This window comes from Atractosteus spatula, chromosome 4, assembly GCF_055471065.1.
Source record: "Atractosteus spatula isolate fAtrSpa1 chromosome 4, fAtrSpa1.hap1, whole genome shotgun sequence".
Classification (NCBI taxonomy): domain Eukaryota; kingdom Metazoa; phylum Chordata; class Actinopteri; order Semionotiformes; family Lepisosteidae; genus Atractosteus; species Atractosteus spatula.
In genome coordinates this window covers 54,102,807-54,118,981 of record NC_142709.1, presented here as the reverse complement: position 1 = coordinate 54,118,981, position 16,175 = coordinate 54,102,807, and the positions used below count along the sequence as shown (strand labels likewise).

Here is a 16,175-nt window from a genome sequence, read left to right as displayed (position 1 = left end):
AACAACGTCTTTAAATGCGAAGATGGTGCACTTTTACACACGTGCTACTTGTAATTCTGCCTAATTTTCTTTTGTAAAACAGCTCTTTGTAAAACCTGCATGCCTGCGGTATCTGCCCAATCATACGACTTTGACGTGTGACTTCAGAAGAGGCCAAGCTGTTTGATGTTAATTAGTCGTACGGAGATCGCCCGCTGACACGTGTCTAATAGATCTTTTGTCATTGCTATTGTTAATACAGAGCCAAAAAAAAAAACCTGCATAACTGTGGACTCCTGACTTTTTAGATGTCACCTTAAACCTGGTCCCGGAGTTGTGACGTCACGCTCGTAGTTAGTATGTGAGAGTCTGCAGTACCACAGAGAGAGGACAGCTCCCGATTGCAGCGCACAGGCACAGGTAACGCGCAAAGCTCAACAATTCAGTTCCCTTGGCAGACTCCTCACTCCTTGATTCCCTCACCGCTGTCGACTCGCATACCCTCTCTCTTTCTTCCACACAGACACGAACGCGCTGCCGCCTCAATAGCTTTTCTCCTAAGTCACGTTTGGTGGTTTCCTTACAGCTCGGGGAGGCTCAGGGATTCCTGTCTGAAGAAAGAGGAAAGGCACATATTAACAAAGCACACCGCCGTCAACTTTCCGAAATCACCCGACAGATCCGCGGGAGATGGAGACCAAAGGTGTCGGTAAGGAACTTCATGCATTTCTGGAATATGGGTGGAACATATTTTGCAGTCTTACGGAGCAGAGCAATGTGGTGTGTGTGTGTTTGAAGACTGCGGTACTTGGATCCCGTACACCGGACGCCTCGATTGCTGTATTTTACGTACTGTACATTGCAGCAAGGGGGCCTAAAGTATGGTGTAAAAACCTGCGTCTTACTTTTACCGAAGATGATGAAGAGCGATGTGGCCGCTCACACCGCTGCTCTCTATTTGTGATGTGCATGTACATCAGATAGATGCTTAATGCAGCAATTTCCTTGTGTCACGGGACTTCGGTATTGAATGGCTTTGCTATCGCTGTTTGTGGTTTTGGGCGACGAAGCAGGATAAAAGTGCTTTTTTAATTATTTGACTAAGACAAAATTCTACAACAGTCACATAAAATGGACTCATTGCTTCTGTGAATATATGGATATTTTAACTGTTTGTTAGTTTGAGGGCCGGGGGGAGGGGAGGGTCTTTAGCTGTATTCAATTGCTCGACAAATATAAACACGGCCTCACTTCACACAGTTAATAATACTTTCTTCTCAGTAATTAACTATCGACATTTCTTTCCGTCAGTGGTAGAAATATTAATAACAGCAGCAGTTCAGCAGCCTGCGACTAGCATACAGGAACTGAACAGCTTGTTGTAGTAGTGTCTAAACTAGACTCAAATGTCAGAAAATGTTTATTTGTCAATAGACTCTGTGAAACATATAGATAAGGTTATCTTGACTTGGAATGTTGACATTCACTTCTTGTTAAGTTGAGACATAAAGTCCAATAATTGTTATTCTTATTGGAGGCCTTGTAATGTGAAATTTCTTTTGTTTTCCTAAACACCACTTTTTTTAAAAACTGAATATTTTGATGAGATTCTAAAGTATTAATATATTATTAAAGCATTAGTCTATCACATTTTCTTAGAAGCAAATGGAAGTGCCAGTAGTTTAAATTATAACTGGTCTCAAAAGCTATTTAAAATTGGCTGTTCTTTTTAAGTTCTGCTTATTTGTTTCTTCTGGGTAGAAATCTAGTGTTAAAATATGTTTTTTTTCTTACTGGAATGTTTTGGTAGGTATGATTTATTGAAATCCTTTGTCAGTCATCCTTAAGTCAGCTTTTTGTTTATGATTCATCATTTAAAATGTTACCTTTTTAAGGTGCAATATTTTAGAGGGATTGACTGCTATTTACTTTGTGTGCGTAAACGTGTGATATATACATGCAGTAAATATGAGATGAATGAGGTCTGTGTGGAATTGCATTTCCACATGTTTACCTCAGTGAGGAGTGTAGGTAACTTTAAGTACTGTATGTCATGGAATGCAAGCCACATTTGTCATAGGTATTTGCATTATAGTGCAGTTAGCACTACTCTCAAAGTAAAGAAATCTACACTTATTAGCAAACATGCAGCCCAACATCAGTAGTTAATCTTTCACCTTGAGAAATGTGAATTTCTCCAGTGCTAATGTAGAGTTCAAAATAAATAAACTATATATTTATTTGTGGGTCAGAGAATTTTTTCTGTTGATATTTGCTTTTAAATACTTCAGTATCAAATATGGACTTGTTTAAGAATCTGAGCATTCACTTGCATGATCGTTTTTCCTGAAGTCTGTAGAAACTGTGCCAGTATATGCTTCTTTCCACTGTGTTTTTGTAAATAATATCTATTTTCTACAATTAAACAGTATTGGAAAACTACTCATCTCTTGATTATTGAACTATTGAATCAATTGCCCCACACATTAAAAATTGCTCTATCATGAATTGAGTGGATTACAGAAAGTAAAGCCAATATCATATCTTGTCATAATTTTGTGTGTCAGATTTAATTAGTGACAATTTAAACCTCATGAGAGTCATCCAAGTGCCTTTAAAGCTTAGTGTAACTACTGATGAATGTATCATTCCAAAAGTACAGCAGAAATGCAAAAAAAAAGCCTTTGGAATTTGCTTCTAGTGTCAAAACAGATTTTTCTTTGGACAAAATGTCTACTAGACAGACTTTTTTTCTCAGGAAGGACTTGGAAATAACTGATTGTGTTGTAAAGATGCATACTTTGCATAAATGGTATCGTAGCATGTACGAGTAGTAAATCAGTGCCACATGGTATGAATTAATAACATGATTTGTAGAATCAGTTTCTATTTTTATTTGAGAGTGTAGAAAACCTGTACAGATGGAAAGTATGATTTGGTAAATCATAAATCATAAATATTGACTTGTTCCCTTGTGTTTCTTGTTATCTTGGACTGTGGCAGAAAAGCGGGACTACACATTTGTTTTTCTAGAACTGATTGCTGTATTGCCTCACACTCTGGGGTAACAAAATCTACTTTAAATAGGCTCTAATATATTCAGAATTTGGCAGCCAGAATCCTGACCAGGCAGCACAAAAGTGATGACATTACACCTTTCCTGGAGACCTTGCACAGGATTCCTATCAGCTGTTGAGTCAACTTCAAAATCTTCATGCTCACCTATAAGGTTTTCTATGGCTTGGCACTTCAATATCTCTCTGACTTATTATCCATCTGTCCCCCACTTGCAACCTTGATTCGTCTGGCTGTGGTCTTCTAGGTGTCCCTCAAGCTTGTTGACATTCTATGGCTATCTCTTCTATGCCTTAAAGCTCTGGAATTCTATCCCTAGAGATATCAGTCACCTACCCTGAATGCATTTACTGTAAATCTAGACTCAAAACTTTCTGTTCAGAAAGGCATTTACTGTACTTACAGTAATTAGTGTCTGCGTCTGCTCTAATTTCTAACTTCTGCACCACTTCTAACCGATTGTTTTTCTTATATGTGCCAAATTTATTATTTTGCTGTCCTTGTAACTGTTATTTATACCTACTGGACAGCACTTTGAGATGCTACATTTAAAGGTGCTGTATAAAATAAAGTTTGTTATTATTGTTACTGCTGCTTGGCGAAAAAAAATACAAGAATGTCCCATTTTTTTACTTTTCTTTATTTTTAGTTAACAAGCAGATTATTGTACATAAATGAGGGAACAAAAAATGTAATTTACCTGATATGCAGAAAACTATAAATTTGTTATTTTCTTTCTATAACAATCTATAATATGTTTCTTAAACATATGAAACATTCAGAAACATAAACATATGTTTCTTAAAAAATTCATATGGAGTTCTTATTTAGTGGTATGCAGTCATTAATAAACCGACAAACTCCTAATAAGCAGAACGTTGATTTTATTTGTAATTACTGTGGGGTGGAACTTTCATACTGTAAGTCTGTATCCAAAGCTGCTGTTTGTAGAAGAATCTTGACTGTCTCATCTCAGCCACGGGGAGCCCCTCATCCACTATGTACTGTAGGAGAATAAGTACTTTTCCAAAATGAAAGGGAGACGTTAGACTCCTCTTCATTCATTGGATATTTTTAGCCTACTGATCCTAGGATGTCTTTCATTCCTTTGGGATCCCAGGCAGCCCACTTGAAAACATGGCTATAGCTGTTTTATTCCAGAACCCACAAGAATTTGTGTAAAGAAGTCCCTCCTTGTTTAATTGTGTTTGGGTGTCTCGTTTCACTGTGGTCCTGATGTACTCCCCTGTGTTAACATTCTCAGCATGTTTCAAGATTTTACCATGTTTCAAGTCCCCTCATTGTCTCGTCTGTTCAAAACTGAAAAGGTTTAGTTCCTCTAAACTGTCTCAGACTATTTACCTTTCTCTGATTCCAGAGCAATATTGTGATTTTTGATGTGACCAATATTATACATATTGCAAATGCATTGCATGGTTTTAACATATCTTCCCTTGATTTATATTTCACTCTGTTCACTAAATATTGTAATATCTTGTTGACCTTTTTCAATGTCTCCACACTTCAGCAGACCTGTGCCCGTCGGTAGTGTTGGATGTTCACATTGGACTTTCTAGTGACTCAAAGGATTTTCAGTAATATTTTGTTAGAATGCTGATTGCAGTTTTTATTTCTTTTAAAATGTCTGTCTTACTATAAATGTACATTCATTTGGCCATAAAAGTGACAGACTTAGTTAATGGTATGTTGGGCCTTGTCCAGTACTTTATTAAGCATTCTTACTAACTGCACAAGTACAGTTTTTTTGCATTGTACCTACAGTAGTGTGCCAAGAGTTACTATCACCTGGGAATTTATTTTCTGTAAAGCTGCAGAGGCAAACTCAACAACCCGAAGCCTGAAATGAGCCCCAAACTGAAGGGTTAATCTTCTTATCCAGATGAACAAGTCACAGGTTTTTTCCATGCCGAAAAGAGAAGAAAGAAAACACAGCGTTTCGGCCGTGGAGCCTTCTTCAGGTTGCTCACACCTGAAGGAGGCTCCACGGCCGAAACGTTGTGTTTTCTTTGTTCTCTTTTCAGCGTGGAATAAACCTGTTACTTGTTCCTTTGCAGTCTACCGATGCTGATGCAGCTCCCCACCTGAACTTCTTATCCAGATGCCTTCCAAAATTATTTGGATTCTTTTTTGCTTGTGGTTGCATTTATCATTGCAAACACGGGAAGAATCAGTGTGGTTTTAAAGGGAACATAACAGTGATTACAAATGGGAGGTGCCCATTCAGTGCACCATAGTCATTTGGTTGCTGGTAGATCTGTGAAACAAGTATTCCATCAGTCATTTCTTAAAGGATCCTTTGGACTGGTCTTCATGATAGTACAATGATAAGACTTGTGTAGGAAAAACTGTACTGTATGTGTCCAACAATATTAGCAGCCTTGCTTCTCCTGCTTATTTGCACCCCTGTACCCAATTGTCAAATGGAACACCAGAGAGATAACCTTATTTTACAAATATTTTATTAGCCATATTCGTCCCATGTGTTGTGCTGAAGTGGAAAACAAGAGTCTTCTAAATTTAACATTGTTCATGGCAAACATAGACATTTCAGTAGGCCTACTGACCATACGTTTGCATTGTTTGCCTCACACCATGAAATCCATTAGATCTGGTTTAAATATACTGTTCCTAGACTCACTAGATGCGATCTAGAATGTTGAATCTGTTCAATTGAGCTCGCATGGAGGCTGTATCGTGATGCATTGCTATCTGCGTGATTAATATTCTACGAGAGAGATATAGAATTTGATTTTTTTCTAGCGATTGCCAGTTTGTGCAAACAAAAGGATTTTTTTTCCCGCTGCACAGTGGTTCTAGTGATGACTTTTAACATCCTTATGCTAATCTGTTAAGGAAAACAGATTAATTACACTGTCAGATTCACATTGGTCGGCAGTTATTTCTTGAAAGGCCTTATTCACAAGTCTTAATTTCAGCATTGAATGGTAGATGTACAGTTTATCATGTGGGCTGCTTTCAAATATAGTTCCATTTACAGGTGCATTAGGATCTTGGTGATTCTCAAATCTTTTAGCAGACTGTTGATTTCACCCTTCAGAATTCATTCTGCTGATCATGCTGTTCCCCCAGTCATGCTTACTCTAAGGAAGACTGTGCTGCTCTTGCTATACAGAGGAAATTATTTTTTTGCTGGGTGTAAGTGGAAAGATTTAAGAAATATGCACTTCTAGATGCCAGCAGCTATAGCACCCTGCAACCCACAACTGACAACCCACTGAAGCTACAGTAAGCAGGTGTGAGCCTGGTCAGTACCTGGATGGGAGACCTCCTGGGAAAGCTAAGGTGGCTGCTGAAAGTGGAGTTAGTGGGACCAGTAGGGAGTACTGACCTTATGGTCTGTGTGAGTCCTAATGCCTCAGTATAGTGATGAGGACACTATACCATAAAAAATGCACTGTCCTTCAGATGAGATATAAAACCGAGGTCATTAAGAATCTCAGGATGTTCACTACTGAAAAAAAAAGTTTACTACTGTATTTAATTCATTGTCCTAGCAAGGAGCTATTAAAATGCATTTCCATATTTTTCGTACTTATAGGTATGCTAAAATGCTTTACTAAAAAATTAAGTTTTGATTCAATGCTAAATGCTTCCTAGCTCCATTCACGGAAGGATTACATATTGTGATTTGTATTCATCTGATTAAATGTTTTGGATCCAAACCAGGTAGGCACTAATTCTCGATGTCTTCAAATTAAAAATTAATATAATTGCAGGAAATGATTTGGCTTATAATACCCCTGGCTACTTACAAATAGTCTTATATAATCTCATTTGATGGTTTCTCAGATGGTTTTCTAGAAGCCTGCATTCTCATGCTGTCTAACACAAGAAAGGTTACAGATGAGAGGAGGCCATTAGGTCCATTTAGTCTGTCTGGTGAGCAGTAGTTTATTGATCAAAGGATCTTATCCAGCTGTTTCTTGAAAGAAGGGTATCAGGGTATCAGCTTCAACCAAGAACTTTGCAAGGTTCTGTAGCCCTATGCATAAAGGAGTGTCTCCTGTTCTCAGGTTTAAATGCATTTCCATGTAGTTTCCACTTGTGTCCTCTGATTCGTGTTTCACTGTACATTCTGAGGAAGTCAACTGCCTTGATTTTGAATACTATCTGTTCAGATACATTCCATTCTCATTCATTCGTAAACCTCTAGAAACACAGTACACCATGTTGACCTGTCTCCCCTTTTTATCAACAGTGATTTTAGCACTGTCACAAATTCCTGTGACTGTATCTAGGAAATCAAGTTTTTAATGAGTTTCGTATACATTCAGGCTGTACCATGTGAGATATAGAGAGGATGAGGAGGCTTTCAGAGTGAATCACATTGTGTAGGCTTTCAGACAGAAAACTAGATGCAGGCCCTTCTGTCTACTAACTATGTAGAGCTGCCTCAGGTGTTTCACATGGTCTGGTCCTAGGGCAGGATGTGGGAATTGCTCATGACCTTGTTCACATGCTCTCAGGAGCCAGAGATCATGGGTTTTACCATCAAGTGAAAGAGTGAAGCAGAGGCAAAATAGCACAGCACGCATGTGGGGCATGAAAGTGATTTCAAAGATAAATTGCACAAGAGAAAATTATGTTTTGCTCAATGGGATTTAGACAACTTTATTTAAAAAATAAAATGTATATCTTCATTTAAATTCCAGTCCTTTTCTTCTGCAGCTGACGGCAAAACACTTCCAGGTGGCAGTTTCTTTTTTTAAAATGCCATATGTTTGACTGTTTCTGAATAGTACAACTTGGCCTCATGTTACTTCACCAGTGACGTGATTCCAAATGTATGCACGAGGCAGACCCTGTATCAGATGAATACAAAACTAAACTTTAAAGTAATACGCCTGTAAACCCCTGATGAAATTTAATTTCATTTCATTGTTAATAGGAAAGTCAGGTTTAGTAAAGCACAGTGAAATTATCATAAAAACAAAGTAAAATGGATACGGTAAGATTGGGAACTCCAGGAAAACCTATCAATGAAAATTGAAGAAAATGTCAATATAGCAGGCTTTCACTAGAGAGCTCCGTTACCTACCACCTGACTCCACAGATTAGCTGTTGTAAATTAAGATAAACAGTTTCCATCTTCCTGAGATTAGAAACTAAGTTAAGCTTTATGGTTAGTGTTCACATTGTTAGCAGTAATAGTGCTTACAGTAATGAGAAGAATGACTCACACAAATGCGATTTTATATATAATTGCCTTGGAGATATACCAGAGTTGTCAGAAACTTAAAATTGAACTTTGCAGTTGAAATTGGCATTGGGATGCATTTAGAAAATAGACTAAATGACTAAAAAACACCAGGCTCGGTGTCCTGCTGTGGGTTTTACACTTCAAGTCTAATTTTTCGCATCTACTGTACACACATTAAGTGGAGCATAAAAACACATAAATTAGTAATATAATGCAAAGTAGATATTTCATTTTTTTCATTATACCATCCCAGTGTCATCTGCCAACAGCCCATTAGCCCCAAAATTCTCAGAGGCTTGAAAGCTGCTGAAGAACCACATTCGTACTAGTTTCTCAGAGCAGTCAGGCAAGACCCTGCGGCTGAAACCTGACCTGCTGATTAGGTCAAAGTAGACCATGAGGAATAAAACTGTGTCCTGGATCCTGTGTGCTTTCAGTAAAAAGTTTAATTAAAAATAATGTCAAAGATGGACAATGTAAAGCTAGCTTTTAAAAGTGCGAAGAGCTCTGTGTAGCCAGAAGAATGTGTGAAGAATGTGCTGCATACATCATCATGTACTGTATCATCATCAGCAACAGCTGTGTGACAGGGCAAATCGTGCTTGATTAATTTCAGGTTTAGAGCAAACATTAATTTGGGTGTCCTACACGTAAAAATGAAAGCTGATGCCATACCTGTGAAGCGTCTTACCCAATGGCAACACTGAAACTAAAACACTAAAAGTTCAAATAATTCATGCTGTTTCAGTATATGTATTGTATAATTTATAAGGCAGTGGGTTCTTCAGTCCTTCAGCAACCTCAAGGAATACATCACCACTTCTTCAGCCAGATGAGGATAAAGGGATCATGCAGAGAGGGAAGAGCTGTGCCAAGCCAGGACATTGTCTTATACTGTAGGTTTCTTTGTTGTGTTGTGATGAAAAGGAAATAAACCTTTTTGGTGTTTTTTTGCAAATATGTGTGGCAACAGAAGTGTGAAGAATTTAATACTTGAATGATTACCTTTTACGAATCTGGTAATATGAATCTGGTAATGTATTATTGAATTAATTTACTTGTTATATCAGCGTCCTTTGTCAGTTAAACTTGATAGTATCACTGACAGATAGAGTAAAATCTGGGTAAAAGTTAATTATTTGGAGATACTGACAGGGCATATATTTCTGTTCTAATATACAGTAAACGAAACCATTTGCAAATGCATACATGTAAGAGAAGAAACAAATTCCTTCAAAAGAGGGGATAAAGATCTGTGAAATGGCTCCTCAGACCTTATTGAACATTTGTGGGATTACATTAAACAACAGCTGCTACGCTTCAATCAAATGCTTTCAAAGAAGCATTTAAGCAAAGTATATAAATCTGCTGTGCTGTGTGTTTACATGTTTACATGGTGTGTTTACGTGGGAATGGAAATCAGGGAGCTGTTTGTCAGTGGTGAATATCGACTATGATATTGGTTGTGTTACAGTATTAATTAAGATGCCAAGCAACAATGTTGTGTCAGAGTGAAAACTTACAGTAGGTGCCATTGTTTTAAATGTCTGTGTAGTAGTGAGAGATAGCTTTGTTGGAAAGCCACAGTATTGGCTCAGTGGTGTGGTCGTGAGCTAAGAAGGCTACCCACTAGTTGGGAAAACCTGCAGAATGGTGCACAGCAAGTCTGAATGAGTAATCGACTGTCAGAGATAGTGTGATGCCATGTGATGAAAAGGTGCTGTCAGGAGAGACTATGAGTGGAATTTACCACTCCTCTGGGTTAATTAAGAGGCTTACTGTATAATATCACTTGGGAAGAACAGGGTTTCAATCAGTGTCTAGCTGTCAGTGGGAGGTCTCTTACCTGTAGGTCTATGGACTCCTTGACTTAGGAAGGCTTGAGAAGATGCTGTTTAGGCTGTAGTGGGGGTGGGACCACAGATTATGGACAGGTGGGATGTGTGGTAGTTCATTTGGCAGGCCCAAGTTCGCTACCAGGGAACAGGGTTGGGCTGCTGCATCAGGGTGGACAGGAAACGTTAGCACCTGGAGGAGTGGGGCATCACCTGGTGGAATGATAACCTTACAGTTCAGAGAGAGATGAATCTAGGTGGCACAGGTGGAGTCCCCAATCGCACTCTTTGTTATTAGACTAGCAGACAGATGGGTTGCTTCTGAAGAGTGAGAAAGAAAACAGAAAGTCTCACCTCTAGAGAAGCGTCTCTGAAGAAACAGGATCAACTGGATGTTTCTGGGTGAGAATATTAATAAAGAAGTAGAAGTTGCTTATTTCTGTGTCAGAGAGGAGTCTTGGTGGGGAGAGAGGGGCATGTTTACAAGGGAAATGAAGTATGCATTCAAGTGAAGGCTTTGGGAAGATTCGAAGAGAAAGCTGGGTGTGATGGGACAAATCGGAATGAATATCAATGCTCTGAAGCCTGTTTATTATTGAAGATAGAGAATACTGGGTGGTAGACTTAGTTGTATATTCAGTGCCTGTTGTCTTAAAGTGAATAATATGAAGATTGAGAATTGGGTGACGTTCAGTTAATTAGGTTGAGTACTCCAGTGTCTGGTGATTACTGGAAGGTCAAAAGATGCTGTGGAAGAAGAGTATTATGACCAAGAGTGATGTGTGTGTAAGACTCAACTTGTGAAGATGAAGACGTGAATGAGAACTGAACTTTAGCTCTTCCCTGGTCTAACTGATAACTCCAAGACTCACACTGTTTCTGTGTCTTCACTGTGTCTAGTCTAAGTTTAGAAGATTAGACGACTTCTCCAGTGTTCTTTGAAGAGTTAGTTAATTGACATGGGATGCAGCAGATTTCATTCTCACAACCAAGTGTGAATGTCTGCCTGTATTGTCTCTCCGAATTGTCTGTTTGCCATACAGCCACAGCTCAAAGTGACCGCTGCTCCATTACAGTGCTAAAACATGACCTTGCCCATGACCTTTGACCTGTTTCACCTGACAGCCGCTTGGAGCACAAAGTACAAAATTCCCTTCTCCACAAATTGCAGTTTGCTTACTGTTTATGGATCTTAAGTGTTCACAAATGCAAGTGAAAATAATTTGAATTTTTAAGAAAATTAATCTTAAGGATAAAAAATATAGTCTTCAAAAACTGATCTGTTAATAACCAATACAAACAAATACCTCTGCTATTAATAACAGCTTAAATGCAACTGCTGTCACCTTAAGGGCTTTAAATACCTGTTGATGTTTTGTTGCAGCCCTGTAAAGTTTACGATTTAACTGTTAAAAGCTGTTGAATTCAGATATTTTTCAAATGTTCTGATTAGTGAATAGTGTCAAATTTAGTATGACACTATCTCTGAATTGCTCAATAGACACGTTACATAATATCACAGTATTATCGCTTACCTATTTATTTGATATTTAATGGACTAGAGAATGTCATGGGGAAAAAAGAGAGGCAGTATTAAAATACAATAAACTGATACATAGTCAGTCCTTCACAGTGTCCACCCACCTTTATCCTTTGTGATTGAAGAGGGTTATACCTATGGTAATCAGCCCAAGTGGACTTCTGTGCTTGGTTGCTTTGTCTTTTAGCCTGCTTAATTACACCCATCTATACCTTCTCTCTTTTAAGGGCAGTGTCCATTAAAACACAGCTCAGTGGCAGTCTGTTTCTGTTTTTTTCTGCCATCCCCTTAAACAAATGCTTGTTTGTGAAGCAGGCTTCACGTGCTCCTTTAATATTTCTCGCTTTACTCCCTGGTTACATCTCCCATTTCCACACTCAGTTATTGACCTTCTCTTCCTCCCTCTCTCACCTACGCACCCCTCCTGCTCTGGCCAGTCTCCTGAGGGAGGGCTGCTGCTTCACTGCATCTCTGCCTCCCGTCTGGCTGGCTTCGAAAGGAGAGGCTGAGCAGAAGCAGGCTGAATGATGAACAGTTTAAATGCGCTGCAGCAAGGAGAATAGCTAGCTGAGAATTCTGCAGCGATTCCAGCCCCCCAGGTTGGTTGTAAGAGAAAGTACATGGACTGGACATGGATAATAGGCTGAATTTCCACTGTAAATCGAGCTTGAACCTTGTTGAAAGCATGCAATGTGTTGCATATCCACACCCTTTTCTTTCTGGCTCTGTCTGGCTGCTGTTTATATTACTGTTCCTCCACGTCGCTCTCTCTCTTCTGTGGGCTTCACTGCAGTGCTTACACATGTGGAGCGCATATCAAGGCACTGTGATAGAACTGCTTGGCAGCAGCTGGTGCTTTCGAGCTGTCAGCCGCAGATGATTATATACAGTACAACAAGCTGAGAACATGGGACAGCAGACCAAGGAGGTGAGAGAATATTTGGAACAGGGTTTGTGCGAAGGCAGTCATCACAGAGATAGTCCGAAAAATCGTATATTTTATTAGACACACCTCTTAATCATGGGTGGCCAATCCTGTTCCCGAAGGGCCAGTGTATCTGCAGGTTTTCCCTTCAATTCTCCTGCTCTTTCCTGCTGCTTTAAAGAGATCTGGAAAACCTGCAGGCACACGGGACCTCCAAGACAAGGGTTCCCTTCCCAAACACAAGCATGATTGCTCGCAGGGGAAACAGGCACCAGAACCTCTCCTCAGGCACCAGAACCAGGCAGGCTGGGCAGGGTCGTCTGCAACATCAGGTCCTTACTCCAACCCATTCGCTCACTATAATGACACTAAGAAAAGTCTCCTGTTCCCATCCATTGAACACACGTGGGTGGGACAGCTTGCTTCCAGTTGAAGGGGATGAGGCACCTTGCAAGGAGAGAGGCAAAAGCCATGCTGTCAGATTTTGATATGGATGGTTAGGATATGGTAAGGTTAGTGGGTGGCACACCAAAATACATGTTTTGTAATATTACTGTAATATATTAACTTATGCAGCATGCATTTTTGCTGGTATAAAAAAAACAATTAAAATGCTTGTGAAAAAGGATCCTGTTCTGAAAGACACATCCTAATGATTTCATCCCTATTACTTTTATGAACAGGACATTACAGAAAACCAAACTTCACTGAATGCATTTTTAATTTTTGCAACTAAATTTTCTTGTGGTCGAGACACATTTGTGGTTCACAGTGGGTATCACTCTCCACTTGCACTAGTTAAGCATTTGAATAATTTACTGTACAAGACATGATGGAAGTGGTTACAAATAGCTTTGATATTAAATTTGTTATGTAATGACTTGTTTTTTTTCAAAATCGTCAGCACAGTTTGAAAGTAACAATGTCATGCCCAAAGTAAATTGATCAGTAAACGTTTTTTACAGAGTAATTGTAACTGAAGTACAAGTTCAAAGTGTTCAAGTTGTTTGAATTTATATACTGTAGGAATAGTAAATGTAGGCGTATTTTCAAACACACTTTTTCTGTGAATAACAATGCACACATGTCAAAATCTCATTGTCTGAACATACTCTGCAAAACACTACTGTTGGACGAAACCAGAAACCCACGAGAACATGGGGAGAACATACAAACTCCACACACACAGCACCCCAGGTCTGGAATTGAACCCAGGCTTAGGTTGTACTGAGAGGCATCACAGGTGCTGGGTTGTGTGGTAATTCATTTTCCAGCGGCAACGGGGTTAAAGTGTGCTACTGAGGAACTGGGTTGGCCAGCTGGCGGGAGGTGTTGGTACTTGGAGGGCTGGGACATCGCCTGCCAAGTTAGCAGTGTATCTTCTCCCCACAGCTAAGTGATAGAGAGTTTAGATGGCACCGGTTGGGTACCAAATACTACTTATGCTTTAACTGCAGCAGATAGAGAGATAGGTCTTAGTATCTGTGAAACAAGAGCCAAAACCGCAAACTGGGTACTGCTGTGTTAGAGATGCAAGTGTTGATTACAGAGAGGCGTCCCTGGCCCAACAGGATCAGCTGCAAAAGTTTGTGATGAAGAGTTATTTGTTGTTGTTCAAGATCGGGTAAGAGTAAGAGGGAATTATGCTAGTGAATAATGACTAGTAAAGATTAAGAACTGGGTGACAGAGTAAATTAGAGTGGATACTCCAATGCTTGGTGTTTTGATGAAGATGGAGTGTGAAGAGTTGCTGAGAAAATCTAGTAAATGTGATGTCAGTGCTCACTGACTAATGAAGACAGAGTGAAGATCTAGTGACTTGTGTCAGCAGAAGCAAGAGAAGATCACTCCTGAAGGAAGAGGGCCATGAAGTATTCCCCTAGAGGAGGACACCATGAAAGAACAAGGATCCCTGAGGGGGTCGAAAAGAAGAAAGAACACGTAAAACATGAAACACTAAGACGACACTCTGGCAGTGATGGTGGTGTGTGTTTGCTGCTGTCATGTACTATATGGTGTATTTTATTCCTTAGCCCAGGTTTATAGAAATGTAAACCTTTCTATATGTTTATATTTCAATACAAATTAAAATGAAAATTGTACACGCTTGTTTGTTCCATAACTTCTGCTCAGTCTAGCATAGGAAATTAACACCACAAACTGTTAGGATTGAAAAGAGGCTCTAAACTTTTCAGCTGCCTGTCAGCATTTCTTCTGAAATGAGAAGAATAGAAAAAAAAGAATATTGTTTATTTTCTGTGTTTTAAAACTGTTTTCTTTTGTGCACCGAAGAGCTGCATGTTTTCCGTTCCCTTTTACTTATTGTCAGTTCACACATTCATGCATCAGATATACTGTAAAACAATGACTGCTGTCTGTGGCAGAGTTATGAAATGTACACTGACAATTACCTAAGACCTTGTCAGTACAGTTGTAAATAATACAGGCAAACACATGGCTAAGAGTATCATTTCTATGCAATATTTTGTGACTTTTCTAGTGTTTAGTATGTGGCCTAAATGTTTCTAGCATGATGTCCATGCAGTCTTTATTTTTCAGGCTGTGGGGCTCTTGCAGTTCAGGGGCACTAGCCTGGCTGCAGAAATTAAGCCCTCCATGATCACACTATAATTCTGCTTGTTAGCTCTGAAATGTTGTTCCAGAAGGGAAGTATTACTGGGCTTCTGTGTGTTTCCTAAGGGATACATTGTCAAACATCTTCAGCCCTTTGGTCTGTTATCTTAATTAGTGCAATTTAAGGCTTCTACTAGATTAGACATTCAAGGGCAGTATTGCCTACTTCCCCCCCAAAAAAATGTTTGGTCTATTGGCTGAATTGCTGCAATCCCTGTTTACAGTGGGTGCTGCAAAATGATCTGCTTCTTCTGTGATAAGGAAACCAAAGAAAAACACTTACAGGATCTTTAACATTAGTCATCAAATCAAAGCTCCCCACCTGAGAAGATTAAAAGAAAACTTTGATGTACAAACTTCTCATATTTCAAACCAAAGGTTATGGCTCAGTATTGGGGAAAAAAAAAGAGTTTGCACTGACAAATCTGTGATGCTGTCCTTCCTGAGACCTTTCATGAAAAAGATTTAAAAACCATCAGTCCTCTAGAATTTCATCAGGCCTTGTCCTTTTACAAATGGTGCATTTAAAAGATACTGAAGTTGCTAAATTTCACATTGCTTTAGTAGTCAGGTTTCACAATGTCTTTTCAAAACTGGATCGTACGGAGATGCAGTTGCATGGCTGTTCAATGTGGAAAATATCGTGCATGCTAGCATTTCTTAATGTCAGCATCGACATTTTATTGACCTTAATGCTGAGTATAATTTTCAATGGTTGCTTTTGTTTTTCCACAAGGGTTTTTGAATGTTTGGAATTAATTTTGAATAATGTTTTCCTTTGTGAAATTGCTATGTACAGTAAGTGTGTGATTGCTAAAAAATCTTTAAAATCAATATATTTATTGTGCATACTTCATAACCATCGATAATACACAAGCTCATTGGTAATCAGCCTCCGTCCCATAAGGAGCTTTTCTATTCAGGTTCTGAAATGTAAGTTCCTGC

At 39.0% G+C, this 16,175-nt stretch overlaps 1 protein-coding gene across 1 annotated transcript in view; it reads left to right on the top strand.

Moving 5' to 3' along the window:
• The first annotated feature begins 367 nt into the window (after positions 1-367).
• fgf12b (fibroblast growth factor 12b) overlaps positions 368-16,175 on the top strand; it is a 140,879-nt gene continuing 125,071 nt past the window's right edge. The window contains exons 1-2 of the mRNA XM_088914722.1: positions 368-399; positions 566-688. Coding sequence (XP_088770848.1) covers positions 670-688 — 19 coding nt within the window. The 5' untranslated portion in view covers positions 368-399; positions 566-669. The remainder of the gene's footprint in view (positions 400-565; positions 689-16,175) is intronic.